Source organism: Podarcis bocagei, assembly GCF_964188305.1.
Source record: "Podarcis bocagei genome assembly, chromosome: 1".
In the NCBI taxonomy this organism is placed as follows: domain Eukaryota; kingdom Metazoa; phylum Chordata; class Lepidosauria; order Squamata; family Lacertidae; genus Podarcis; species Podarcis bocagei.
The window spans coordinates 129,014,869-129,042,852 of record NC_138125.1 but is presented as its reverse complement, the minus strand read 5'-3'; the positions used below and the strand labels follow the sequence as shown (position 1 = coordinate 129,042,852).

Below are 27,984 nucleotides of genomic sequence, written 5' to 3'. Positions count from 1 at the left end.
TTGGTTGGCTGGCCTGTTTGTTTTCGTCTGCGGGAGCCGTTGGGAGGTCTGTCAGTGCGCGAGCGCGCGTTAAGGGAGGAAGGCGGAGCTCGCGCCGCGGAGCCTCCATGAGCAGGCGCTGCCCACCTGCCTCCTCCGTCCTGAGGGGACTCGTCGGCTCCGCATTCCTCTGCCTCGCGCGGACTATGAGCCAGCGAGGAGCTCCGGCCAGCTGCTTGTCGGGGCCCTCGGGCGGCGGGAGCTCCGAAGGAAGCGGCGGCGGCCGTAGTAGTAGCAGTAGTAGTAGCGGCGGAGCCTCCTCCTCCTCCTCGTCGTCGTCTCCTCGGCTGAACCTGCCGTGGCTGCGGCTCCCTGAGGTGCCGGGCGCCGAGCCCTTCCGAGCCAACGACGTGCTGCTGCTGCTGCCGCCGCCCGCCGCCGGCCCTTTGCCGGAGCCGCCTCAGCATCATGTCGTCTATTTTCCCGGCGACGTGCAGGTAAGGCTGAGGGGAGGGAGGAACCCGGCGGCGGTGTAGGAAGAAGGGAGCCCAGCTGCCTTTCAGAGAGCCTGGGACAAACGGAGCTTGCCTCTTGAGTAGACGTGGCTAGTTAGGGTTTGGAAGGGGGTCTCGAGGGTCATCTAGTCCAACCCCCACTGCAATGCAGGAATCCTTTTGCCCAGTGTGGGACTCGAACCCGCGACCCTCGGGTTAAGAGCTTCATGCTGTACCGAAAGAGCGTGTGGCGGGTTATTTCCTGAGGGATCCCGAAGCTGCAGACTGAGGGGAGACGACGACCCTCTCCTGCCCCCTCTTCCTGTTATGGATACCCAAGCAGAGGTGATTTTCTGGAAGAAGCCATAGCCTCTGTTTAGGCCCTAAATTTTTTCATTGCACTCACCAGAACTTAATATTTCTTCCTCATGATGCTGGTTTTTCCAGCATCTGATGGAGCACCTGTGAAGGTTAAATCCTTTCGACCAGGGACTCTCTGGCGTTTTTGCTCCCCGTGTTAAGATGTGCATCTCTCCCGCATAGTTCTGTTTGCGATTGCAGACTGCTTGTAGACGTGTTATGCAAGGGATCGCACACAGAATATTAATAGAAATGCACAGGTGTAAGCACCAAGGAGATGGTTGATGGTGCCCAGTGTAGAGGGAAAACTGGCACTTGGAACTTTCTTCCTTTGGTGCCCTTCACCATGGGCATAGCGGGGGGGGGGGTCAGCAGGCCCCCCTGAATCAAGTAGATAAATAAAAAATACTTAACTAAAAGTAGGACGATTTTGACATGTTTTAAAAGCACTGTATACCAGTAGTGACAATGCAGAAGATTGCAAGGATTCTTCATCATCATTGGATGAAAATTGAGAGTGACTATTGCCTTGGTTGCTGGGGCAGGGGGTGGGTGACAGGTTGGGAGGCGGCAGAGAAAATGCCTTGCTTACTTGAGAAACTACATGTTTGCTTGCAGGGAATGTTAAATCACTTTAATATGTATTTTGAGATGAGGCAGTCGGAGCTACAAAGTATTCTAAAGGTGTTCACAACTTTAAATTATATAATGGCATAATGATACTTGATTTGTTTTCAGTCTCTTTCCTAATTATTCCAAACATTTTAATTCTCTTTCAGTTGAGATTCACATACTCCACTTTATGCTGTTTTCTAATTTCATTTTCAAGTGCATGCCTTATTAAAATTCTGTTAGTTGCCAAGAATAACCTTTCCCAGCAACCTACTTGTACAATTATAATTTAAGTGATTAATTGTGCATGTTGTGTTCCAAATAGTAAGGCTCTTTATGTGTTGTTTTATTTCAGAACTATCATGAAATTATGGTTTGCCATCCAGAAAATTTCCAGTGGGAACAATGGTGCTTAGAAAACGTTGCTTCTCTTCTGGGTCGCCGTTTCCCTCAGAGTTACATTTGGGTTATAAAATGTTCCCGTATGCATTTGCACAAATTCAGCTGCTATGACAATTTTGTGGCAAGCAATATGTTTGGTGCACCTGAACACAGCACTGATTTTGGAGCCTTCAAACATCTTCATGCATTACTAGTTAATGCATTTAAACTTGCTCAAAATGTTCTTCTTTCTCAGAAAAGCCTGTATAATTTCAGCAAGGATGCAAAGGCCATTGCTTGTCAATCACCTACTGTTGCTACTACTAATGGTTGCCCCGCAACGGAAAGGGGAAGAGATTTTGAATATTTCAACAGCTCTGCCATGAACTTCATTGAGCCTTCTGTGATTGGTGAAGCGTCATTCACTTTAATAGGGTTCAGTAAAGGTTGTGTTGTCTTGAATCAATTACTTCACGAACTAAAGGAAGCTAAAAAGGAAAAGGACACAAATGCCTTCATAAAAAACATAAGAGCAATTTACTGGCTCGATGGTGGCCATTCTGGAGGAAGCAATACTTGGGTGACCTACCCTGATGTGCTGAAAGATTTTTCAGAGACTGGGATTTCAGTTAATGCACATGTTACACCATATCAGGTATTTGATACAATGAGGGCATGGATTGGAAAAGAGCAGAAGAGATTCGTGCAAATTCTGGAGGAGCTTGGTGTAAATGTAAATAGCCAGCTTCATTTTGCTGATGAAGCACCTTCCTTAGATAACCACTTCAGAGTTCATGAAGTATTCTGACACAGTGAATATATCAAAATACTCTTGTTAACTGCAAAAATAATTTTAAACTTTGACTTGACAGTTTGAGAATGTGCTTTCTCCTAAGTCATGGAAAGGCTTAATGCTGTGTGCGCTAATACTTACTTTTTAAGACCTTCAGTGAAGCCAATCTTGTCTTGCTTTTGCAACTGAGGAGCAACAACAAATTCCTGGCTTAAAGAAATTATTTTGTTCTGGTTGAAACAATAAGATCCCTGAGGAAAAGCCACACCAGTTCATCTGACTAATTTTCTGAACATCAATTGGAACTAATGTTTGCTTTACAAGTGTGGATTTTTGTGAGCAGAATATTTAGATCCGGGCTCAATAATTTGCACCCTAAAATGTTTTAGATATCATACATTTATGAGTATTGAGTATTTTTGAATGATTAGTCGCTTTTATTCTTAAAACTAAAGAATAAAAGCGACTAATCATTCAAAAATACTCAACACTCAATTCTAGAACTAAAGAACTATGAGTTAACGTGGATTATGTTGCTAACATTGGGATTTAGCCCCTTGGCATACCCATAGCACAAGCAATGCAGTAAGTTGGTAATGTTGGCACGGACTGTGTCAACATTACCAGCTTACTGCATTGCTTGTGCTATGGATATGCCAAGGGGCTAAATATTCATTACAACTAAGTATAAATGACACTTTGCATGGGAAATAAGGTGCATAATGACTATACTGTTGCCTTAGAGGTGCTGTGCAACTTCTAACCATTGCTGAACATCTACTAGTGAATAACCTTTTTTAAGACTTAAGAGTATTAAACATCTATTTTTGTTAAGTGACCAAGAATGTATTATCTTGCTGCTGTTTCAACATTCCCTATTAATACGAAAGCTTGATTTAACTTAATGCGTTTTTGAACTTTTATATTGTGAGGCAATTGTGGCAAATGTGTTTTGCTAAAAATCAAACCACAGGTTCTTACAGGTTATTGTACATCTTAGAGCTATCGTTAAAGTGACTGCAGCATCCATAGACTATCTCTTACGAGTTCCTGTTACCAAATGGCAATCATACAGATTATGAGGGGTTTTTTGTGTAGCTAGGATACCAGTTTGCATTACTGAATGTTAGGAGCAGTTTTGCAGTTAGCACATTCCAATCATATGTTTCTGCAGCACTTTTGATTTACTTATGAGAAGTAAGCAAAGTTTTTGCACTTCCATTTGTGGAGCTCACTTTACAAAATAATTGAAAGCCATTCCTGTAGGGGTGGCTTAACCATCTGTGTTGTGACCAAAATATGCAGATTTTAGCAGTGACAGTTCTAGTATCAATTTGAATAGTGGAATAAGACTAACTTCCATACTATGAACATGTTAAGTTGGTTTTCTGTGCCAATAATTTTTTTCCCCAATGTGGCATGCAGGAAACTGCTGTTGGCCTTTGAAAGCTGCTTTTATGAATAAGCAATTCCTTTTCCAAACATTAAGTGTTGATATATTTTGAAACGATTCTCTTACCAGTTAAGCAACTGGCAACCACTTTTTCACTCTTCAAATTATTTTCAGTTTTTATTAAGAATGTTCATATCAAGTCACCATTCTTAATTAAAACTGAAAATAATTTGAAGAGTGAAAAAGTCGTTACTAGTTGTTCCAGTCAGTACTTAAGCTGTTCTGCTTGTTGGACATCTATTTTACAGTATTTTTAAAAAGGCTGCCATGTCGGAATGAGACCGTTCAGAGTTGTCACACAAACGAACATTGAATAAATGCATCCTTAGATTTCTGTAACCAAGATGAAAGATTTCTAGTGTTTAAAGAAGAATATATTAAATCATGTTCTGACCTTGAAACATCATCCCCTTGGGCAAAAAGCAAAGTAGAATCCTGTGCTGCTGCTCCACTTAATGGGATGTCTTTTAATCCACTGGAGGTGTCGACTAATATAAAAGGTGATATTCTCCTTTTCCCCCCTCTTACATCCCACTTCATCCCTCGATCAGTTCCAGAGAGTTGGGGGATCCTCCAGAACATCATAGAACACAATGTGGGGGATTACAGAGGGAAGAGGGAGAAAATTGCCTCTCCATGTCTTACGCTAGCAGATGCCTCTCCTGTGTCAGAAGCTGTTACATAATCATAGTGGAAGCATTGGATTTCATTCAGTGACTATAATGCTTGCCTGTTTTACAGTCATTAAGAGTATTGTTACCCATTCATGTGACAGAATGCTGTTTTCTCTAAATTGCTGCTGTTGACAAAAGGAGCTCACTGAATAATTTCTCCAGTGTTCCAAGAGGTTCCCCCCACCTCCTGCACAGACCGTTGTTTCTCTAATAGTAGTGCTATCATTAGTGTTCCATGCTTCATCAGATAAATCCACAGCTCTTGACTAGTTGCTCTCTTTTAAGTACTCCCATTTGACGGCAGTAGGTTGAGCAAATAGTAGCAAAAAAAGAATGCACTAGTTTAAAGCTGCTTGCTTTAAACTAGCCAGTCCCCTTCAAACACTCTGTAGGTTTTGGTCTAGAAATGTGAATGTTACCTTCTCATATACCAAGTATGTCTATACAAGAGACTTAATCATCTACTAAGGCAAGGTGGACTAATTAAGTTTGGCTTTAAGAAACAACTAGGCAAATTTAAAGTGCCGTATTTTTCACTCTATAGGACGCACTGGACCATAGCAGGGGGGAGAACGGGAAAATTTTTTTTTATTGTTCTGCCCCTCTAAAACAAGGTGCGTTCAAGAGCAGGTCAGGGAACAGCGTAAAGGCTGCGCACAGCCTTGCCGCTGCCCCCCAAGCTTGTGGGCATGGCGGTTGGGGGAAGCGCTGCTTTCCCCCACCGCCAGCCTCAAAAATCCCTGAAGCCTTTGGAGCGCAGAGACGGAGGGCTGCGCAGCGCCCCGTCTCCCTATTTTGGCTTCGGGGACAGCCTTTCAAGCGGAGGCTTTGCGCAGCCACCCCAAAGCTAGAACAGCTTCGGGCTGCAGGCTGCTATCCGCAAGCCTTGGAAGCCCGGTGGGAACTCCCGCTGGCCTCCGAAGGCTTGCGGATAGCTTCCTGAAGCCTGGAGAGCGAGAGGGGTTGGTGCGCACCGACCCCTCTCGCTCTCCAGGCTTCAGCGAAAGCCTGCATTCGCTCCATAGGACGCACACACATTTCCCCTTCATTTTTGGAGGGGGGGAAGTGTGTCCTATAGAGCGAAAAATACGGTACTTTGCCATTGAAATGTGGAATATACCGTATTTTTCGCTCCATAGGACGCATTTTTCCCCTCCACAAATGAAGGGGAAATGTGTGTGCATCCTATAGAGCGAATGCAGGCTGTGTGGCTATACCCAAAGCCAGAACAGGGAGACGGAGCGCTGCGGAGCGCTCCGTCTCGCTCTTCTAGCTTGGGGATGGCTGCGCAAAACCTCTGCAGGGCGGCGGGGTGCCTTCACCCCGCTGCCCTGCGGAGGCTACAAGGGCTGTCCCCGAAGCCTCAATTTGGAGAGCAGCAGGAACTCGCGCTGCGCTCCAAAGGCTTTGGGTCAGCGAAAGGAACCCGAGGAATCCTGGGTTGCATCCGGTGCGTCCTATAAAGCGAAAAATACGGTACTTTCAGCTTCATAAATTTAGACTGAATGCTTACACCTGCATCTATTTTTAAAACGCAAGTGTTACACCATCTTGAATGAGTTTACATTTAAGATTTTGTAGTAGACAGCCCAAAAATGCTTATGGTAGACCACTTTTCAAACAGAAGCTGAAGAGTAGAGCTAAACCCAAAAGTGTTCTGGTTATAGAATCACTTGCACAAATATGAGCATGGCTATAGAAGCTCCCTATTACGGCACCATATGAATGTTTGCACCTGCATTTTAAGGTCAGTTCCAGCATCTGTTGTCTTCCTTGCACAGTTCACTGGCTCAAACCTTGTGATTTGCAAGCTAAAATTTCATATTTTGAAATAAAAATGCAAAGACATTTCTAGAAAGTGGGAATGCAAGTTAATGAGCAGAAATGTGTTTTGTCATGAGGATAATGATGTTAGGATGTTCTGCTCAAACGGGAATAAGATCTTGGAAGAAATAAAACAGGTTTAATAAAGCACTGAGGGGGTGCTCAGTGGATTATCAGAGTGGTATCTACTGGAGCCAGATATTTGATAAGGCACGACCTGCTAATTTGTAGCCCCCAGCATCAATCCCATAATAACTGCAGTTGTTATTTTGCAACACTTTATATGCTTGACTCAGTTTCATCTTCATGTAGAAAAGCAGCCATTAAACTCTGTTCAATACCCACTCATGGATTCTGCCAAGTGAATTGTGTAGGCTTTGCTTGTATAAACTTTGTATTTCAGTTCGGGGGGGGGGATACTTTACTGTTTTTTATTCTTCTTTATATATTTAAAATCACCTGGTCCAGAGAGCCCTGTGTGCAAATAGTTGCTTGAAGCTACCACAAACTTACAGAGCAGTTTTTAGAAGAAATGTTAGAGGAAAGAAGCACCACCCACATCTCTTTGTATTGTGTAATCTAAACTATTTAAAACAAGTTTTAAATAAATTCTTTTGGTGACAAATTATGTGTCTATTCATTAATGGACCAGTACTCCAGCTTTACTTTTATATAAACTTGGGGCAAAGTTCCAACAAACACACATATAAAGTGGGGAGTGGTGAACAATGGAAGTACCCATGGCAATGTCTGTAGGCCAGCTCATGAGATGTTTGTAAACTATTCATAATTAGTACTGTAGGTTTTTTCTTGAATCCGTAAAACCATTCTCCGGCCGTAAAAGTCTCTGTATTCCTCTGGTAGCTCTTCTAGGGTTTTCAGTGCCCTGTCTAAAATCTGTACTGCTCTTGAGGCTGCCGCAAGATCTTTGTTTCCATAGGTGTCTGTCTTATCATAGCAATTAGAAGGAAGGTGTTTCCAGAAAACATTGACTCCCACGCCAAACTCCTCAGAAGTCACATTATGGAACCACAAAGCTATAAGGAGAGAGAAAAAAACTTTGAATGAAAATGCCTTACAGACAATACAGTAACTAGAATCTGTAAGATATTGCTGTGAACAGTTAAAGAGAATGCTGTTCCAAATGCTCCAGTGTTGTTGTTTAAAAAAAATAAAATACCAATTTTTATGGCTAGCAAACAGTAATTGTACTTTAAGAATGTTTCAGCTTGGCAGAGGCTGCTATATTTTCAGTATTCAGCCTTCAGTATTTTGTGTAAATATTAATTATATGCACAGTTAGGTGGAGCTTATGATTTTCTACAGCTAAGACCACAGTATGACAATATTCTCAGTCACCCAACCCTAAGATCCTGTGTGACTAATGCAATACCTAGGAGCAGGGCTATGTAATGCCCTCACCAAGCTGCATATAATATAGCACAGCTACCATGCAATCTGGACCTGCCAAGTACTTGACACCCCAGTTTCCAAAGCCTGGCAGCAAAAATAGGAGGTTTATTGATTTGCTGGTGATCTGCTTTGCCATGGGCAGGCAGCTAGGTTTGATTTAGTGGCTCATAATTTGCAGAGGCCTGATTTAAGCATAAATTGAAATAAAGACTCCCAATGACACATTTTGAAGAAGACAGTATTTTAACCTCAAACCAGCAAAGATCAGTTCATAGAAATGAGTCCTTATCTTAATAGTATTCAGACATAGCCTTTTGTAAGTCTTCAGGAACTTACTTTTCACTGTTTAAAGCAAGAGAGCTTGAAAAACCTGTATAGCAGAGGACTCAGATTGCTAAATTGCAGCACCATGGTTAACTGAAAAAAATGGCAGTAAGTGTTAAGGGAGGAAATGTGATTTTCTGCTTTATACACCATTCCTCATTTCCAGAAATGTTATATAATTCGGTCAACATTGCATTCAAGCATTATACTGGAAGGAAGCCTTCCGTTTTCTAAGAAAACTGAAGTGCTAAGTTTGTAACAGTCCGACTCTGCCATTTTTCCAGGTAGGCTAGATCAGTGTTTCCCAACCGGTGTTCCGCGGCACACTAGTGTGCCGCGAGACGTTGCCTGGTGTGCCGCGGGAAAAATTAAAAAATTCGAAAGATAGCTTCATATCCGGAGAGGCGGCCTTCAGGCGAGTTTTAATTTTAATTTTCCTTCTCCCACTTAATGCCCCACGCTCGCCCGAGCAGCTTGCAGTCCTCGGTAACCACGGCGACCCGAGGGAGGGGAGGGAACAGGGAAGTCGAGGGCGGCGGCGAGCCGCGATGACGTCAGTGGGCCGCGCCGCCTCGCCCTGGCACGGTGTGAGAGCCCCGGCTAGTGGCGCGAGCTTCGGAATAAGTGGGATCCGCGTGCGCGAGACCGAGATCGCGGGTAAGGAGCTCAGCCCTGGGCAGGAGGAAGCGGGGCCGCGCGTGCGGGCCACATCCCCACAGAGAGCGAGCCTCCCCCGGCCCACCACTCCGGGCAGGTCCACTCGCATGAGGGGGCGGCGATGGCGACGGCTGGCAGCTTGCCTGCAATGCCATCCCTCGAGCAGGCGAGGAGCCCGGAGGCTACCAGATGCGAGTCCTCTTTCCCACCCTGCTCGGGAGTCCAGAGCACTTGGTCGCATTCAGGATCTAGAGTGGGGAAGCGGGGCTTGTGTCTGGGCTGGACACATTGGGCTGCCTGTGCGGGGAGAAATCAGGGTGGGAGTCATGACCGTGAGGCAGGGCTGCCAAGTGTGGCAGAAGAGGACACGGCCGTCGCACCTGTCCTTAGGTAGGAGCTTCTTCCGTGTCGACCTGCTGCCCTAAAGTCTTGGCTTTTTTCTTGGCTTTTTGGCGGTTGGCACAGAAGGAAGGCAAGGGGGAGGGGGAAAAATTGAAACTTACACTTTTGTGCGTCCCTCCCGGCGTGACGCTGCGCGCTGACGTCACGGGGCTGTAATGGTGGTGTGCCTCGAGATTTTTTTCATGAAACAAGTGTGCCTTTGCCCAAAAAAGGTTGGGAAACACTGGGCTAGATTAATCACACTTATGACAAAACAAAGACTTGTGAATGCAACTATTTCCTCACCTGAGCATTAATGCTGTCTTAAACTGCATGTCATGTATTCTGATGCAAGTACATTGATTAGATTTTAGTCTGCCTCTGTGCAATTTAAATACTTAAACTCTGTTGAGGAGAGCAGATAGCTACAACTGCCTAGTGTCCTCTAGGACAGGAGGAGGGACTCCACAGACCTTCCAGAAGTTGCTGGACTGCAATTCTTATCCCGGACCACTGACCATGCTGGCTGGGGACCAAGATCATATTGCGGGTCACAGGCTCTGGAGCAGAGCTTTCCAAACTTCATGTTGGTGACACACTTCTGATTTACTGAAGACATGCATCATTTTGCGGCACAGTAATTCAGTTTTAAGGGACGCGGGTGGCGCTGTGGGTTAAACCACAGAGCCTAGGACTTGCCGATCAGAAGGTCGGCGGTTCGAATCCCTGCGACAGGGTGAGCTCCCGTTGCTCGGTCCCTGCTCCTGCCAATCTAGCAGTTTGAAAGCATGTCAAAGTGCAAGTAGATAAATAGGTACCACTCCGGCGGGAAGGTAAACGGCATTTCCGTGTGCTGCTCTGGTTTGCCAAAAGCGGCTTAGTCATGCTGGCCACGTGACCCGGAAGCTGTACGCTGGCTCCCTCGGCCAATAAAGTGAGATGAGTGCCGCAACCCCAGAGTCTGCCATGACTGGACCTAATGGTCAGGGGTCCCTTTACCTTTAATCCAGTTTTACAAGCAAACCACAGGTTAAACTAACCCCTTACAAGAGATGCGGATGCGTATCGCACGACACACCTACACACCGCAGCCAAAGAAAACAGGCATGTGCAGCTGTCTGCAACAATGTCAGTACTCTGCAATGCTATTATTATTATTACGCTAACATAATTATGCCAGGTCAGTTTCGAAACGAGCTATATTGAAAATGTATCCACATGCAAAGCATACTCAATACATAATTTTTGTAGGTGTGATGCAGCATTCATTTGGGTGCAGTTTTTAAAAGATGCATCCTCCTGGAAAAATCCACAGCGACACACGCACGGCTGCACCATGAGATTTAAGCTGATTAATCGTACCACCATAAGTTTTTTGGATTGTTACATACGTTGTATACCTATAGCCCCTTAAACAGCAATCCAAGAAGTAATGGAGAAAAACAAAAGGAGATTTCTGTGCCCTCTTACCTGGAATAAACAAGACATCTCCTGCATTTAGCTGGCATTCATAACGTCTGGCCTTGACAAAGAGAGGGTATTTTTTCAAATCTGGCTCGTCCACGTCTAGCACTTCTGACTTGGTACCTAATGAAGATGTGAACAAACAATGGACATGACTGTTTTGCTATCTGATTACTCTCAGGGATGCAAACATACTGTGCAGGTATCCCAATGTGGGAAAAGGCAGAGAGGAAAAACTGCATGTGTGTGTATACACTCCTGTGTGCTGAAGGCTGTTAATAGTACCCTATTTCTATTTCTCTAGCGGACATTTGCAGCTATCAAATATAAGTGAATCCAATTCAGCCACGGTGTACTTTTAAAGGAAACGTTCATCAGAACGGCTGACATACTTACCCTCAATCTTAAAAATACTAGAACTTGTTTTTGCTGATAGTAAACATAGCACAACAGGATTCCATACTAAACTACATGATTTCTCTGTTACAAGCCTTGTTATGTTCCTCCACTCGGTGATTTCCGTAAAGATTGCTTGAATGTATGGCTCATTCTGAACAGAATCTGCTACTCAATCTCATCTAGAATGCAAACAGTGCCAATCGGAGTAACTAAAATGATCTCTACCAATTTGCACCTGGTTCATAAATTGCCTAATCTGCCTAGCTATCTCAGTGGGGAAAAGGACTGGATTTGTCTGTGTTTGGTTTTTTTCTTTTTCTTTAAATAGCTTGGAAGTGTCTAAGGTGCCGACCCAGGAGATGTGGAGTTGATTAGAAAGCAATGTGCTCACAATCCTAGGCAATGCTATTTTTTTAAAAAAAAGGCATCCTGAAAATTACAGGGCAGTTCGCTTAACATCTGGTCTGTAAAAAAAGTGGAATAAAGCATTACTTAGTATGGAATAACCCTGAGATTAAGAGTCTCATGCTGTACCTTCTGGGCTATCCCAGGGCCCAATGACCATCAATTGTTATGGCTAAATGGAAACTCCAGGTTCAGAGGGGGTTTGACAATTGCCAGAGAGCAACAGCGGGGAAATGTTGCTGTTGTCATGCCCTGCTTCACGTGGGCTTGCCAGAGGCATCTGGTGGGTCGCCATGGGACAGGATAGGCCTTTGGTTTGATCCAGCAGGTCATGTGAGTAGTAAGCTGCCCACCACTGACGAAAATGGGTTGTATCCAGCTAAGTCAGAGCAGACCCACTGAAATCAATGGACGTGACTAATTTAAGCTCATTGACTTTAGTGCAGTGTTTCCCAACCTTTGGCCTCCAGCTGTTTTTGAACTACAACTCCCACCATCCCTGACCACTGGTCTTGCTAGCTAGGGATGATGGGAGTTGTAGTCCAAAAACAGCTGGAGGCCCAAGGTTGGGAAACACTGCTTTAGTGGATCTTCTCTGGCCTAGCTAGATAAAACCCCAAGGGCAGAATCCATTGTTAGGAAAGCAGACTTCCACTTATGCAACCGGATTTCTCCTTTCGCTTGTGTGCCCCCCAAATCTGCTCTGGAGGGTCTCCATTGGAGTAGTTTCTGGGGGGAGGTGTTGCAGGTGGGACCCAGGGGGGTGGGGGAGGAGACAGGGAGAGGGAATCCCACTTCACAAGTGAAAGTGAGTTCCTGTGGCATGTAACATACCTGATAAATACAAGTATGGTGCATCACGAGGACTGTACAGTACAACCTTCTTCTTTCCGGTCACCTGAATTAAGAAGTTATCCATTACCTAAAAATGTGAAAATGACAAGTATTACTTGGCATGCGACCAGAAAAGAATTTCAGTTATCACAATACAGTGGTACCTCGGGTTACAGACGCTTCAGGTTACAGACTCCGCTAACCCAGAAATAGTACCTCGGGTTAAGAACTTTGCTTCAGGATGAGAACAGAAATTGCGCAGCAGCGGCGCGAGGCCCCATTAGCTAAAGTGGTGCTTCAGGTTAAGAACAGTTTCAGGTTAAGAACAGACCTCCGGAACGAATTAGGTAGTTAACCCGAGGTACCACTGTAATCCAGAGATGCATTTTAAATAAAAGCACACATTCTACTCATGTAAAAACACGCTGATTCCCGGACCATCCGCGGGCCGGATTTAGAAGGCGATTGGGCCGGATCCGGCCCCTGGGCTTTATTTGCCTACCCGTGCGCTACATCATACACTAGGGTAAGTGGTCGTTCCTTGCCCTGCAAGAAGCAGGAATGGAGACGCAGAATGCTCACTGTTCTGCTGCTTGCTGTTTGTACACATTCCCCTTAATCTATCTCCTGGGCTCATCTACACATTTGCAGTTACAGTGGTACCTCGGGTTACATACTCTTCAGGTTACAGACTCTGCTAACTCAGAAATAGTGCTTCAGGTTAAGAACTTTGCTTCAGGATGAGAACAGAAATCGTGTTCTGGCAGCGCAGCGGCAGCAGGAGGCCCCATTAGCTAAAGTGGTGCTTCAGGTTAAGAACAGTTTCAGGTTAAGAACGGACCTCCAGAACGAATTAAGTTCTTAACCTGAGGTACCACTGTACTCAGACACACACAGCCCCAGTCCCTTCAATATGTACCAGCAATGACTGATATACTGACCTCAAAGTGTGTCCTCTACAACCCCTTTTTCCTGCCCCACGGACAATGCTGAACCTAGAAGCCAATTGCCAACTTTGGGAGAGGGGGGCTTTTGGTTGCTCTGCTCCCCAGTACACCAGGAGCAGAGACTAAAAATCCTGCCACTGGGTTGGCAAATAATGCGACTGAGGACCGTTACAACAGGCCTTCTGGGTTTTAGTCACAACCTGTAAAGGTAAAGGGACCCCTGACCATTAGGTCCAGTCACGGATGACTCTGGGGTTGCGGTGCTCATCTCGCTTTATTGGCCGAGGGAGCCGGCGTACAGCTTCTGGGTCATGTGGCCAGAATGACTAAGCCACTTCTGGCGAACCAGAGCAGCGCACAGAAACGTCGTTTACCTTCCCACCCGAGTGGTACCTATTTACAGTGGTGCCTCGCAAGAAGAAAAGAATCCGTTCTGTGATTCTCTTCATCTAGCGGTTTTTTCGTCTTGCGAAGCAAGCCCATTGAAGGAATAGCGGATTAGCGCTATTAGCGGCTTATCGGATCAGCTGATAAGCGGCTTATCGGCTTAGGAAAAGGGGGAGGGAGGGGGAAAAACCCGCAGGAACTTGCAAGACATTTTCGTCCTGCGAAGCAAGCCCATAGGAAATTCGTTTTGCGAAGCACCTCCAAAACGGAAAATCCTTTCGTCTAGCGGGTTTTCCGTCTTGCGAGGCATTCGTCTTGTGGGGCACCACTGTATCTCCTTGCACTTTGACGTGCTTTTGGACTGCTAGGTTGGCAGGAGCAGGGACCGAGCAACGGGAGCTCACCCCGTTGTGGGGATTCGAACCGCCGACCTTCTGATCGGCAAGTCCTAGGCTCTGTGGTTTAACCCACAATCCCACCCGCGTCCCTTATCACAACCTATATGCCAGGTCAAATGCCAGAGGGAAGGCCTAACTGCCATACCAAGTTTCTTGTTTTGTTGCCGGTGTGGCATACAGAGTGTCGGACTAGGACCTGGGAGACAAGGGTTTGAATCCCCACTCAGCCATGAAGCTTACTTGGGCCCGTCACAAACTCTGAGCCTAGTCTACCTCACAGGGTTGTTGTGAGGAGGAGAACCATGTACACCACTTCCCTTGAGTTTATTCGAAGATAAATGGGGGATATTGTATAATTATTAATAATAATATTAATAGTCCAGGAAGTTGGGTGGCAGATCACTGCCAATCAGGGGGGATAAAAATAAATGATTTTTAAAAATAAAAATAAAAAAGGATTTTTTTTAGATATAAATTGGAATTTTTAGATTTAAATCGGATTTTTAAAATAAAATGCTTTGGGAGGAAAAAGCTTTCTAAATAGTTTTCTGTTTAAGTTACACTATAGTCCAAAGGCTATTCATTAGGAAATAAGGATTTGTTTAAGCGTTTCATCTGTGCTAAAACTCAGTCCAAGTTTAAATAAAAAATGTTTAACCGCATCAGTTAACAAACATGGATACATATGCTATAATGTTATAGTTTTAGTTAAATAAATTGTTTAAATTGTTATTAAGGAAATGATCATTTTTCTCCTTCCAAGTTATCCAAATATAAACAGTTAACTTATTAAGCTTCACTATAATTTCATAATTATTGGTCTATGTATTTCTAACAGTATAACCAAATCAGTAATTTTTTATATAACTGTAAAAACTACTCTGAAAATTTATTATTCCAAAAATGAAACCTTCATCTGATTGTAAATATTAAGATTAAGAATGAGTCTTTCTGTAAAAAAATGATTTAACTCAAGTCTTACTGACTAGTGATTTAAATCGTGATTTAAATCAATTAGATTTAAATCAAACCCACCCTGCTGCCAATAAAGCGTAAGATGAGCTTGTCATCGTCCTTTGTTAAAAGATGCTTAGAGGCATATTACCTACATCATAATGTGTCCAAAGTTGCATTCCTGCTGAGCTTATGCGGAAGACAGTGGAGAAAAGCTGCTCTTTTTCAAAGTACTCCGGGATCTGAATATCATCTGCCAGCAGAGGAAACTGCTTTCTGAGATCTGCAATCTCCTGAAACAAAAAAAAGGGAGGGGTCATATTTAAGGTTTTCTATAAAGTGTCTGATCCAAGGGGAAAGGGCGGAAATCATTGGGACACTACATACAGGCATGATCTCATTCCTTAGCAGGTGCTGAGAATAATTAAGGAGCAGATCCATCTGTATTCTTCCCATATAAACATGAGGGGCCACTGGAAACCCGACTGAATATTTGACTTAGCAGATGAACTAGTAAAAAGGTTAAAGGGACCCCTGACCATTAGGTCCAGTCGTGGCCAACTCTGGGGTTGCGGCGCTCATCTCGCACTATAGGCCGAGAGAGCCGGCGTACAGCTTCCGGGTCATGTGGCCAGCATGACTAAGCCGCTTCTGGAGAACCAGAGCAGCACATGGAAATGCCGTTTACCTTCCCACTGGAGCGGTACCTATTTATCTACTTGCACTGGCCTGCTTTCGAACTGCTAGGTTGGCAGGAGCAGGGACCGAGGAACGGGAGCTCACCCCGTCGTGGGGATTCGAACTGTCGACCTCCTGATCGGCAAGTCCTAGGCTCTGTGGTTTAACCCACAGCGCCACCTGCGTCCCTAGATGAACTAGTATGAACTGCCAAAAAAAAGAGGCCTTTTCGTTTGCCAAGGATAAATTGGGTCCTTGAGCCACAATAACCAGGGTTGCTCGTGGTCTGCGTTTGGATAAATAAGGCACAATATGATGTGTATGAATGCGGTAATTGTGTGTATATTTTGCATCATAAAAAAAATGTCCCAAACACCGCATTCAATTCCAAACGCTGCAGAAATGGGGGTTTGTTTTTTTGCAAGGGGGCAGGAGAGGTACGAGTAGACTAGGAACATCTGGCTAGAATAACATGGTTGAGGTTCCACATTCTTCAGAACCAGTAGCGTCTTTTGCAAACACTACTTGTACACTTTCAGATCAATCTCCAAAATCATATGAAGGGCTGGATTTAGGTTTGATGAGGCCCTAAGCTACTGAAGGTAATGGGGCCCTTTATATGTCCAGCTGTCCTTTGTCAACAACAAATTGCCGCTGTTTTTTGTGTTGAATATATGCTTAATGGTAATTTATGAACCTAATAGGTAGCTAAAGCCATTTGCACATAACCAACAGAAGCCTACACAACACAAAACACTGTTGCTGTATGTAGGTTTTAGTTTATTTCTTTTTTAAAGGTTTTTTTCCCTTGAAATATTTTGGAGGGGCCCAAGAGAGTGGGGCTCTAAGCTATAGCATGTTAGGTAAAGGTAAAGGGACCCCTGAACGTTAGGTCCAGTCGTGGCTGACTCTGGGGTTGCGGCGCTCATCTTCCTTTATTGGCCAAGGGAGCCGGCGTACAGCTTCCAGGTAATGTGACTATGCCGCTTCTGGCGAACCAGAGCAGCGCACGGAAACGCCGTTTACCTTCCCGCTGGAGCGGTACCTATTTATCTACTTGCACTTTGACGTGCTTTCAAACTGCTAGGTTGGCAGGAGCAGGGACCGAGCAACGGGAGCTCACCCCGTCACGGGGTTTCGAACCGCCAACCTTCTGATCAGCAAGTCCTAGGCTCTGTGGTTTAACCCACAGCGCCACCCGCATCCCTTATAGAATGTTAAGCCTATACATAAATCCAGGACTGTGGATCAGGGAGGACTGTGACAGGGAATGATCCTCATGAATCTCATCCAGCATTTGGTGCCTACATGCCCTTTAAATGAGTGAAGAGGGTTCAATCAATTCTCCCACCCACCCCCATCAGATACAAACTGCCCTCCTTTCCCCTCTTTTCTTTTTTTAAGACAAGGCATATTCCAATGAAGTGTTTTATAGGAAAGCAAAGGAACACTCCTTAAGATGAGCCACCATTACTCACCTTCCTTGGGTCTTCTCCCAGGGATCGCAAATAATATTTTTCATCCTTAAAAAAGACAGAAGTCATTTCAATGAACACACATCAACATTTTGCTGCGGGTCACGAAATTAAAAGACGCCTGCTTCTTGGGAGAAAAGCAATGGCAAACCTAGACAGCATCTTAAAAAGCAGATACATCACCTTGCCAACAAAGGTCTGTATAGTTAAAGCTATGGTTTTCCCAGTAGTGATGTATGGAAGTGAGAGCGGGACCATAAAGTGTTTGGATTTGATATCCCGCTTTATCACTACCCGAAGGAGTCTCAAAGCGGCTAACAATCACCTTTCCCTTCCTCCCCCACAACAAACACTCTGTGAGGTGAGTGGGGCTGAGAGACTTCAGAGAAGTGTGACTGGCCCAAGGTCACCTAGCAGCTGCATTTGGAGGTGCAGAGACGCGAACCCGGTTCACCAGATTACGAGTCCACCGCTCTTAACCACTACACCTACATAAAGAAGGCTGATCGCCGAAGAATTGATGCTTTTGAATTATGGTGCTGGATGAGACTCTTGAGAGTCCCATGGACTGCAAAAAAATCAAACCTATCCATTCTGAAGGAAATCAGCCCTGAGTGCTCACTGGAAGGACAGGTCCTGAAGCTGAGGCTCCAATACTTTGGCCACCTCATGAGAAGACTCCCTGGAAAAGACCCTGATGTTGGGAAAGACTGAGGGCACAAGGAGAAGGGGACAGCAGAGGACAAGATGGCTGGACAGTGTTCTCAAAACTACCAGCATGAGTTTGACCAAACTGCGAGAGGCAGTGGAAGACAGGAGTGCCTGGCGTGCTCTGGTCCATGGGGTCACGAAGAGTCGGACATGACTAAATGACTAAACAACAACAAATGGCTTGATCGATCCAGTCTAATTTGCTAAAGACGGTTTTCCCCCCTGTTGTTTGCTGAAGAAATGGAACATTATTTAGAAATAATGTGAATCAACATAAGCAGGGTCCTGACATCTTGGACAATTATTGACTCATTTAGATTTAAAACCTATCCAACAGTTGTTATTTAATTGGCATTCATTCTGATTTGTTTGTATCAAAGCAACTGTTCACCTCATACTTTGCAGTGCATTTTCCAGTCACTTTCCCTATTGCGAAAAAATCTCATTTTTGAAAAAAGTGGGCTGTAGATGTGTAAAACAGAGTTGCAATTTGCCACTCACCTAATCATTAGCAGCTAACTGAATAAATTATTACAATATTCAAGTCTCTCTCAACCGTTGGTTGTATGGTGACCTTTAGCCAAGAGGAACCACTGTTTTGTCTTTAATCAGCAAAACATGTATCATTTAGCTAATCAGCTTAAAGATTTTAGGTCAAGATTCTTCAACCTCAGCCCACCAGATGTTTTGAGACTACAATTCCCAGCATCCCTGACTACTGGGTCCTGCTAGCTAGGGATCATGGGAGTTGTAGGCCAAAAACATCTGGAGGGCCGAGGTTGAGGAAGCCTGTTTTAGGTCTTTGTCCACTCAAAAACTGCCATGCCAAAGAGAGAATGAGCCCCTTGCTTAATACAGTGGGAGTTATTATTAAAGGTAAAGGGACCCCTGACTCTGTCCGACTCTGGGGTTGCGGCGCTCATCTCGCTTTATTGGCCGAGGGAGCTGGCGTACAGCTTCCAGGTCACGTGGCCAGCATGACTAAGCCGCTTCTGGCGAACCAGAGCAGCGCACGGAAACGCACAGAACAAGTGCTATTAAAAAGAGAGAGAATTAAAAAGAACTCTTCTGCATATTGCCATAATGCAGTCAATTACGTTCCAAATATAAAGTGTAAGTCACCGGGGTGAATATCATAGAAATGTAGAGTTGGAAAGGACCCCAGAGTGATGGTGGTTGTTAATGCTGGATCCCACCAGAGTCTACGTGCGCTGGCTATAAATGCATCAAAGATTCGGCTGCAGTGAGACACTGCAATTCTGCACACACAAACACATACCTGTGAGTACTTACTTTTGAGTAGACAGTCCTAAGATTGTACTGATATAATGCAACCCTGCCCACAGTTACTTGAGAGTAAGAACCACCCACACCCAGTAGAATTTACAGCGAGGTACAGTTCTTATCTCACATTTTAAGGCATTTCGCGGGATTAATATTTTGAATTTCAATCTACACCTCCCCAAAAAACCCACATCTCAGTGTAATCACAATATCACAGTCTTACCTCTGAAATAAAGTAATCTGTATGTTTGGCTTCAGCAGCTCTCCTTATGAATACATCGAAAGGTAACGTTCTGAAATAAAAATATATTTAAATTAAAACTCTTCAGGCATTTCACACGGAATAGGACTTTTGCCAGATATGGGGCACCATTGCAATAACAACTCCAAATAGATTGCTTCGCTTTTTAAAACCCACAAGGCTAAACGGGGTGAGCAGGGGTGTGTGGAACCTACTACAAATTGCTTAACTGGCTTATATTTATACTGTTTGTTGATTTATGTTTTAAGCTTTGCACAGCATTGGTGGTTTTAATGTTTTAATGTTTCATTTATGTTGTGTCACGTTAATACTGGCAAGGAAACATGTCAATGGACTTAACTCTAAGTGCATTCCTTTAGGATTGTGCTATGAGCCCCACTGTTTACAATGGAAATAATTACAAGTAGCCCCGACACACTAAATTTGTGGTTTTCAATTATGCTGGGGCATGATATTAAAAAACCAAGGCTCTCGTTTTCTTTTACACGGAGCAACCTGAAGTTTAAGTAAGAGCACATAATGTCCCCCTTTGGTGTTTGAATGGGTCACGAGGATAGGAGCTGTCTAAGACAGCTTAGGAATTTCACAGGCAAATGATAATGGACAATTGGATAAACTGGATTTTGGTGGTGACATTACCCTGCTTGTCTCACTGGGGAAGAAGGAACGATTATTCAGAGCCACAGCGGAACAAAAAGGTCTGTGCCTCAAGGGTCATTATGTGAGGATACAGCAATTAGGCTTTGAAAAGCAGTTCCAACAATTCAAGAAAAAACACTTCGGGTAGCAGAACGCTCCCAAACCCAATGCCAAAAAAGTTTTTTTTTCATTTTTCCTTTTAACAAAACTGCATTTTTTCAGTTAACTGGTGCTAGATCAAATCAATTTTAGACTTCTGGAGGCGGCGCCTCCGACAATGGCGGATTCCCTCTGACTCAGAGGGAGATAGCTCCACAGAAATCGGGTCTACCGCTGCAGCAAAGCGGGGACCCTTTTGAAAACCGCAGGCGGAAGAAGCCGGCGGCCGTGGGACTCGGCGGGCACCGTTTGCGCGCCCCCCCCCCCCCCCGTTCGGCAAAGGAACCCTCCAAAGGGCTCCAGAGTGAGACGGGGGTTGGCGCGGTGCTGAGAGTCAATCGCTACCTCTGCGGAGCGAAGCTGCACAGCTGATGTCGGAGAGCGCTGTCCTTTTTCCTGTGACAATTCGGATTTTAAACAACAACCCGTGAGTAGGACAACTGAAACTTTGGATTAAAAATATACCTTTGAATTTGACCCGAGACGGGAAGGCGCTAACAGGAAGTCCGCCTCCCATTCTTTGTATAAAGATTAAAGCAAAGATTTTACAAGCTAAAAGCCGGATAAATTTAAAGCCTGAAATTTCCTGCATCTTTACTACCAAATCCCCCTAGACAGCAGGAGGAAAAGGGGGGAAAACTTGACTTTCTTGTCCCTAACCAGGGGACGGAATGACAGGAAAAAAACTGTCGGTGATGCTTACAATTTGAACATGGAAAAGGGAAAAGAAAATAATAATTCTAATGCTGCTTTCTGCCTGTTTGTTTTATATTGAAAGGAAACAAAATATCGGAAAATCAAAAGTAATTCTCTTTTTTTTCCTTGTTGGATACATTTTAAAAATGGATGCCAAAAAGTAACTACACCCCCTAGAGGAAGTCTACCAGTGTGTCTGTGTCAACTTATAAAGAGAATATAGTAACTGGGAAAATTAGACCGTGGGACCAGCTCCCCGACCTTGACAGAAATGATTAGAGAGGAAGTTTTATCTGCCCTGGACAAAATATATGATGGGCTGCGACAGCTAGATGAGAAAGTGTCTCTGATGAATCAAAAGATGGACTATATAACAGCTGCAGTCAGTAAAGAGGTACCAATGGGAAACGTAGTTACAGAAACTGCACAACAATCTATCCAGGAAACTGGTTTAACAGAGCAAGTGCAAGGGCAGAGAAAGATGGAAGAGATTGTGAATGCATCTCAAAAGACACAGAGAATTCAAGTCCTACATGACCAAAAGCTGCAACACTGGGAGATGGAATTTGGAGGACACTGGCTAAATTTTGGATTTAAGAAAATTCCTATCTCTGGTGGGACTGTGAAACAAGTGGAAGATCTTTTTTGGAACAATTACTCTTTGGATTATAAACTAAATACTGGGGAGTGCAACACCGGGGAATGGGACAATTGGATTAAAGGAAATGAAGAATATTACTGTACGGAATTCCCTGGTGATCGGCTCCCCAAAGAGAAAGAGAAGAAAATGCGAAAGGATCCAACAGGGAACAAGGATGTATGCAACCATAAGCAGAAACAAGAAAACTCGCAGAGGGGGCTTAGAAGTGACTTGAGAGCTTTAGATATTAGAACACCTGATTGATGAGGATATAATGACATAAGGACTGACATCACCCGGAACCAGGAAAAAGGACGTTGGATAAACTTAGAATGAGAAATGCTTTTTGTAATAAATCTATATTTATGGAATTAGTGTAATACTAATGAAATATTAAGAGATGTTGGAAAGGAAGAAACTGGCTTTTGCAGAAAGGTTAAATATGGTTAATATTTAGAATTTTTAGAGATTTGAGGATAAGATAAAATTAATGAAATTAATGTAAAAAATGAAGTGGCTGAGTAATAAGGTGAAATAAGAATTTGCAAGAATTTTTTGATTATAAATGAAAATATGAAGTAATATTATATGAGGACATATAATTAAGGGTAAGATAAGAGGGTATGGATTTGCTGAATAAATTTTTAAATGGAATACAAAGAGGGAGGTGAGAGGAAGTCAGGAAAATAAGTAAAAGAATGATAGAAATTGAAGGGAGGGATTTTTATTTTTATTTTTTCCTTTTTTTGTTCCTGTTTTTATGTGGAATTTTTGGTTTTGGTGTTGTTATGTCTTTATTGCTTGTTGTTATGTCTTTTTGTTGTTGTTTTTTGTAACCTTTTTTCTTGTTAAAATTTAATAAAAATATTATTTTAAAAAAATAATAATTTTAAACTTCCAGTCATGGAAACTTATCAGAAAGCTGTTAAAATACATGCTGTAATTGTCATATAATCAGACATACTACTGTCAATTACACTGCATATATTATAAAGGGTATGTGCTGTTCTGGGGGTTCTCCTGAACCTCCAGTGGGGGCGAGAATCCCATTGCGCTAGTCACTGTCCAAACTTTTTTCAAGGGAAGAAAAGAGTCAAAACGACACCAAGGGGAAAGAGCGTTTATTCTGCCCAGGGGGGGGGGGCGAGGCACCTGTGCGATGAATTCACAAAACAGGCCGCGCCGGAAACATTTTTACAAGCAGGTTTTATCCTTTTTTCAAACCCCTTTTTCCCTCTCCCCCTTCACAGGTTTGCATAGAAATGTTTCTCTCTTGTTCCCTGGCTCTGTTCCCGGAAGAAAGTTTGCAACAAGCTGGATGTGCTACTGACAATGTGGTCAGCTAGCCTGAGAAGCGAAAAGGCATTGTTCTTCAACTACCTTTTTGCTACAAAGAAAGATGCTTAGCTAAAAACTTTTTTAGCCTTAGAGAAAATAATTTGAAAAGTGCAATTTGAAAAGTGCTTGAGGCTTTGAGGCCTGGTTGGGGGGGGTCCCCCTTCACCCCTACAAACAGCGGACAGTTCCTTCAAAGTTCCTTGCAAAGGGCTTTCTGGCCCAGCCACTACTTTACGTCCTCCACAGCTCATGTCGTAGATGAAGCAAGGCCTAATTAGGCCTACAGTCCAGAAGTTCCACACTCCTGGTATGTATAGTTCCCAGTTCTGGTTTGAAAAAGCCACAAAACCCAATTGTGATGTCATGACAATAGGAAAACAACAGGGTGAGTGTACAGAAGAAAGCACAAGTCATCAGCAAAGTGGTCCGATCCGCACAATATTTGAGTGTATCGCAAAGCCACATAGGCAGGGAACTGCTTTTGCCTTGGTGTCCCATAAGATGTGAAGGCCTGAAAATTAAACCGAGGAGCAGAAGAGGTCACAGACAGCGCGGGGCGATATATCAATATATCATCCATATCTTGATATTGGTTTCATAGTTTTTGGCCTGGCAATATTTCGCGAATCATGGTGTGTGTTAGGGCTGGACAATATATCACCCAAAACCGGTTTCAAGTCCATATGATCAGCGGCGTAGCGTGGGTTATCAGCACCCGGGGCAAGGCAAGTAATTTGCGCCCCCTAACCCGGGGCAAGGCAATTAATTTGCGCCCCCCAACCCGGGGCAAGGCAAGTACAGTAATTTACTCTCCCAAGCAGCAGCAGCAGCGAGGCTTCTTTTTCCCCCGCGCTCTCCTGGAGCTGCCTCTTTTCTTTCCTTTTTTCCCTTTCTCCAAGGCTTTTCGCTTTCTCTCCTTAATTGATTCCTCCTCCACACCGCAGCGTTTCCTGGCTGCTCCCCCCCTTCCCCTCTCTCTCCTCCTCGCTCTGCTTGCCTTGCCCTGCCCTGCCTGAGGGCGCCCTGAGGAGACTCCGCTCTCCTTTTTGACCAGGCGAGGTGGAAAAGTCTCTTCCCGCCCCCTCGCCAGACTCCCTGCTCGGCTCACTACCCAGGCGGCCAGTGGAGAGAGAGCCGCAATTACCATAAAGCTCCTCTCCCTCCGCTTCGCCAAGCTGTCAAAGCCCCGGCAGCAGCGGCAACGGCAGCAGCAGGCGCAGCCAGACCCCCGCCAGCCAGCCAGCCCGCCCGCCCGGCTTCCTCTCCTTTTTTTGCCCGCGGCAGAAGGCTTCGCTCTCCCCCTTCCGCGACCTCCTCGCCAAGCCGAGCAAGCGCGGGCTCCCTAACCCGTGGATTTTAGTAGGGGCAGAGAGCTGCTAGTGCGAGCGCGCCCCCCGCCCATGTTGCGCCCGGCCCCCCTGGCACCCCCCACGCTACGCCACTGCATATGATATTGGTTTTATAACGTATTTTTCGCTCTATAACACGCTCCCAACCATAACACGCACATAGTTTTTAGAGGAGGAAAACAAGAAAAAAAAATTCTAAACGAAACAGTGGATGTATGATTTTTGTGGTTCATGCTGTGGTCACAGACATGTGATCTGACGGTGAGTTTGGGGTAGCCCAATGCAAAAATCCTGAGATGTGGATCCGTGCTTTGTAACCACGTTTTTGCACCACTGCGGCCCCAGGCAACAGTGGGTGCGTGATTTTTTTGGTGCAAGCTGTAGCCATGGACATGCTATGTGATCTGATGGTGAATTTGGGGTGACCCAGTGCAAAAATCCTGAGGATCCATGTGGATCCATGCTTTGTAACCACGTGAATGAAGGAACTGTCAGTAATGTATGGTATCTCCAATACAGTGATGAAGGAAGAGGAGGGGGGAGCTCACACTTGTCCTAGGCAAAGCAGCCAACTCCTATAGGCCTAGGTGCCTTCACCCCCCCCCATTAAATATTTGAGGGAGTCATCCCCCACCCCACCCCATTGTGGTATGTGAGTGGGGCTTACCTGGCTGTCACCCCAATATTTTTTAAAGTTGGAAGAGGGAGGGAGGGAAGGAAGAGAGAGGGGGAACTCACATTTGTGCAGCTGCCTTGCCTCGAACCAGAGCAAAAAGAGGAGGAGGAGACTCAGGGACACGAGCCTTGTAAGCCGCTTTGTTTGAATTTACCGGTGAGGTGCTGGGGGAGGGACGGAAGGGGATGCCCTCTTTGTCCCTCTTTCCAGCTCATTGTAAAGAAAGCAGAGTAAGAGCCGCTTACATTTGTGTAAGGGAGAGCCATAGAGCAGGCAGACAGGAGAAAGAGAGGCTGTCTCCCTTTCCCCACCTTGGCTTTTACACGCTGCGTGCAGCCGTTGCCGGCTTCTGAGCTGCCTCCCTTCTCCCACCTCGCCAAAAAGCCATAGAGCAGGCAGACAGGAGGAAGAGAGGCTGTCTCCCGACACTCAGCTGTTGCTCAGCTGTTGCCGGCTTCTCAGCAAGCCAAGCAGAGGAAGAAAGGCTGCCGAACAGCCAGCAAGAGTGGCTCCTCCTGCCTGCATTCGCTCCATAACGCGCAGACACATTTCCCTTTACCTTTTAGGGGGGGAAACTGAGTGTTATGGTGCGAAAAGTACGGTAATTTTTGACCCGGCAATATATTGCGAATCATGGTGTGTGTGTGTGTGATGCCAAAATCAAATGTAGGGGGGAACATGAAGGCAGCCAATGCCTCTACATAGCTCCAACCTTATTTCAAACATTGTGATACAGTGGTACCTCGGGTTAAGTACTTAATTCGTTCCGGAGGTCTGTTCTTAACCTGAAACTGTTCTTTACCTGAAGCACCACTTTAGCTAATGGGGCCTCCTGCTGCTGCCGCGCCGCTGGAGCACGATTTCTGTTCTCATCCTGAAGCAAAGTTCTTAACCTGAAGCACTATTTCTGGGTTAGCGGAGTCTGTAACCTGAAGCATATATAACCTGAAGCGTATGTAACCTGAGGTACCACTGTATATGAGTATGTCACAATGTTTAGCTGGTGATATATCACATTGAAAACCAGATCTCACCCCCCCACACACAGAACATTAGGTCAACTGTTCTTGGAAGGGAGAAAATCTCTTACAGCTTCAAAAGCAGAACAAGATAACAACTCATAATTCAGAATGCCATTTGCAAAGTGAAAGCACAGATCCCGTATAAAAAGTTTCAAGCAGAAGTACTGAGTCTCTAAAAGTCTGGAGCATTCCTCTAAAAGCAGAGAAAGGATTGAAACGGAATACCTATACAGAAAGTTCTTACTGAGGAAGTCCATCTGTGGCACCGCAGAAACATGAACCTTTACTTCTTTATTTCCTGATGCTTGACTGAGGTAATCCACGGTCCATTTGGTCATGCAAGGGCCCAAATCAATACCTTTCAGCACTACTGGCTTTCTCTAAGAATTAAAAAAAATATATTGTTGCAGAACATTTTTGCAATTCTACTACCTTCTACCAGCAACCATTCTCACAGTACGGACATTTATGACATCTAAGAATAAACTGACATAATGTTAGTAATCAATGCAAATATATACATGCTTTCAAAAATTACATCTTTGCTAAGTTGAGTTTCAACTTTAAAATGCTGAAAGTCAATATGAGCATCATAGTAAAATACAGGGCAGGGTGGTGGATGATTTTTTCCCCACATCTGGTGCTGAAGTGACTTGAAAGCAATCCATTACAACCTATTGCAGCCTAACAGGAGGACCCTTCTGGAATTTGTCACCTACACACACATGAATCTGTAAATCTGTTTGGGCTTGGCTACCCAGGGCTTACGCGGGTGGTGCTCTGGGTGAAACCACAGAGCCTAGGACTTGCTGATCAGAAGGTCGGCGGTTCGAATCCCGGCGACGGGGTGAGCTCCCATTGCCCGGTCCCTGCTCCTGCCGACCTAGCAGTTTGAAAGCATGTCAAAGTGCAAGTAGATCAATAGGTATCGCTCCAGCAGGAAGGTAAATGGTGTTTCCGTGCGCTGCTCTGGTTCGCCAGAAGCGGCTTAGTCATGCTGGCCACATGATCCGGAAGCTGTACACCGGCTCCCTCGGCCAATAAAGCGAGATGAGCGCCGCAACCCCAGAGTCGGCCACGACTGGACCTAACGGTCAGGGGTCCCTTTACCTTACCCACCCAGGGCTTAAATGCATGACCTTTCAAACACATGCATTTGGAGAGGACATCCTGTGGTGTTGCTGTTTTACAGAAGGCAAAGAAGTATCATGGCAATCAGTCCGACAGTTTTGTTTTTCTGAGTTCTACAAAAATATAAAGCTTATTATCGTTACAACGCTGGTAACCAGAGAACCAGGGAAGTAAAGGTGCGATAATTTTTTTCCCCTACCAGAGGGTAGATGTCCTGCAGAAAGCGCTCCCGGGCGACCCCGGGGTACTGAGCCAGCGGGATGACTCGCTGCCCCTCCATGCCAGATCCCCTCTCGCTGTGGTTTCCGCGATCGGGTTGCTTCCTCCAGGGAAACCAGGTTTTCCAGGCCGAGAAGACCGCGCGGTTGTTTTCTCCTTTCGCAAGGGGAAGGTGGGATAAAGCAGACTCCTGCGTGGAAACCCCTTGCGAGGCGCTTCCAGCCCCGCGCGTAGGAGACGATCCTGGGCTGGGTTAGCTCAGTCCGTAGGGCAGGGTTCCCCACACGTGGGTCTCCAGCTGATTTTGGACTACAACTCCCATCATCCCTAGCTAGGAGGACCCAGTGGCCAGGGATGATGGGAATTGTAGTCCGGGGGGGAAATGGCTGGAGACCCAAGTTTGGGAAACCCTGCGGCGGAGCATGATCGAGCGCTATGTTAGGCTAAAACAGTATTTCTCAAGCGTGGGTCTCCGGCGGCTTTTTTTTTTTGACTACAACTCCCATCACCCCTAGCGAGCAGCTGATTTTTTGGACTACAACTCCCATCATCCCTAGCGAGCAAGACCACTG

At 45.1% G+C, this 27,984-nt stretch overlaps 2 protein-coding genes across 4 annotated transcripts; one reads left to right on the top strand and one right to left on the bottom strand.

Moving 5' to 3' along the window:
• LOC308580358 (mitochondrial protein C2orf69) lies at positions 1 to 7,195 on the top strand. Its single transcript, XM_081181786.1, has 3 exons — positions 1 to 476; positions 1,801 to 5,339; positions 5,748 to 7,195. The coding sequence occupies exons 1-2, from the start codon at positions 108 to 110 to the stop codon at positions 2,632 to 2,634; spliced, it is 1,203 nt and encodes a 400-aa protein (XP_081037912.1). The 5' UTR covers positions 1 to 107; the 3' UTR covers positions 2,635 to 5,339; positions 5,748 to 7,195.
• On the bottom strand, positions 7,196 to 27,684 carry TYW5 (tRNA-yW synthesizing protein 5). Of its 3 annotated transcripts, none has more exons than XM_081183227.1 (8): positions 27,393 to 27,683; positions 26,288 to 26,442; positions 19,505 to 19,574; positions 17,290 to 17,334; positions 15,289 to 15,426; positions 12,448 to 12,535; positions 10,816 to 10,932; positions 7,196 to 7,607 (listed from the first exon to the last, which is right to left on the bottom strand). In XM_081183227.1, exons 1-8 carry the CDS (start codon positions 27,471 to 27,473, stop codon positions 7,351 to 7,353), a joined length of 951 nt encoding a protein of 316 aa, XP_081039353.1. In that variant the 5' UTR covers positions 27,474 to 27,683; the 3' UTR covers positions 7,196 to 7,350. The 3 variants fall into 3 exon arrangements, with proteins under 3 accessions (XP_081039353.1, XP_081039355.1, XP_081039354.1); XM_081183229.1 differs by lacking the exon at positions 27,393 to 27,683 and adding an exon at positions 27,182 to 27,229; XM_081183228.1 differs by lacking the exon at positions 17,290 to 17,334 and having other exon boundaries at positions 27,393 to 27,684.
• Positions 27,685 to 27,984: the final 300 nt, after the last annotated feature.

What these genes read in the sequence shown, in the direction of transcription:
- LOC308580358 (XM_081181786.1), top strand. Translation starts at nt 108, where the DNA reads ATGAGCAGGCGCTGCCCACCTGCCTCCTCCGTCCTGAGGGGACTCGTC. An exon ending in ATTTTCCCGGCGACGTGCAG is followed by an intron (nt 477 to 1,800) that starts GTAAGGCTGAGG and finishes GTTTTATTTCAG; the next exon opens with AACTATCATGAAATTATGGT.
- TYW5 (XM_081183227.1), bottom strand. Translation starts at nt 27,473, where the DNA reads ATGGAGGGGCAGCGAGTCATCCCGCTGGCTCAGTACCCCGGGGTCGCC. An exon ending in TGCAGGACATCTACCCTCTG is followed by an intron (nt 26,443 to 27,392) that starts GTAGGGGAAAAA and finishes TTTAATTCTTAG; the next exon opens with AGAAAGCCAGTAGTGCTGAA. An exon ending in TGGGAGAAGACCCAAGGAAG is followed by an intron (nt 15,427 to 17,289) that starts GTGAGTAATGGT and finishes TTTTTGTTTCAG; the next exon opens with GAGATTGCAGATCTCAGAAA.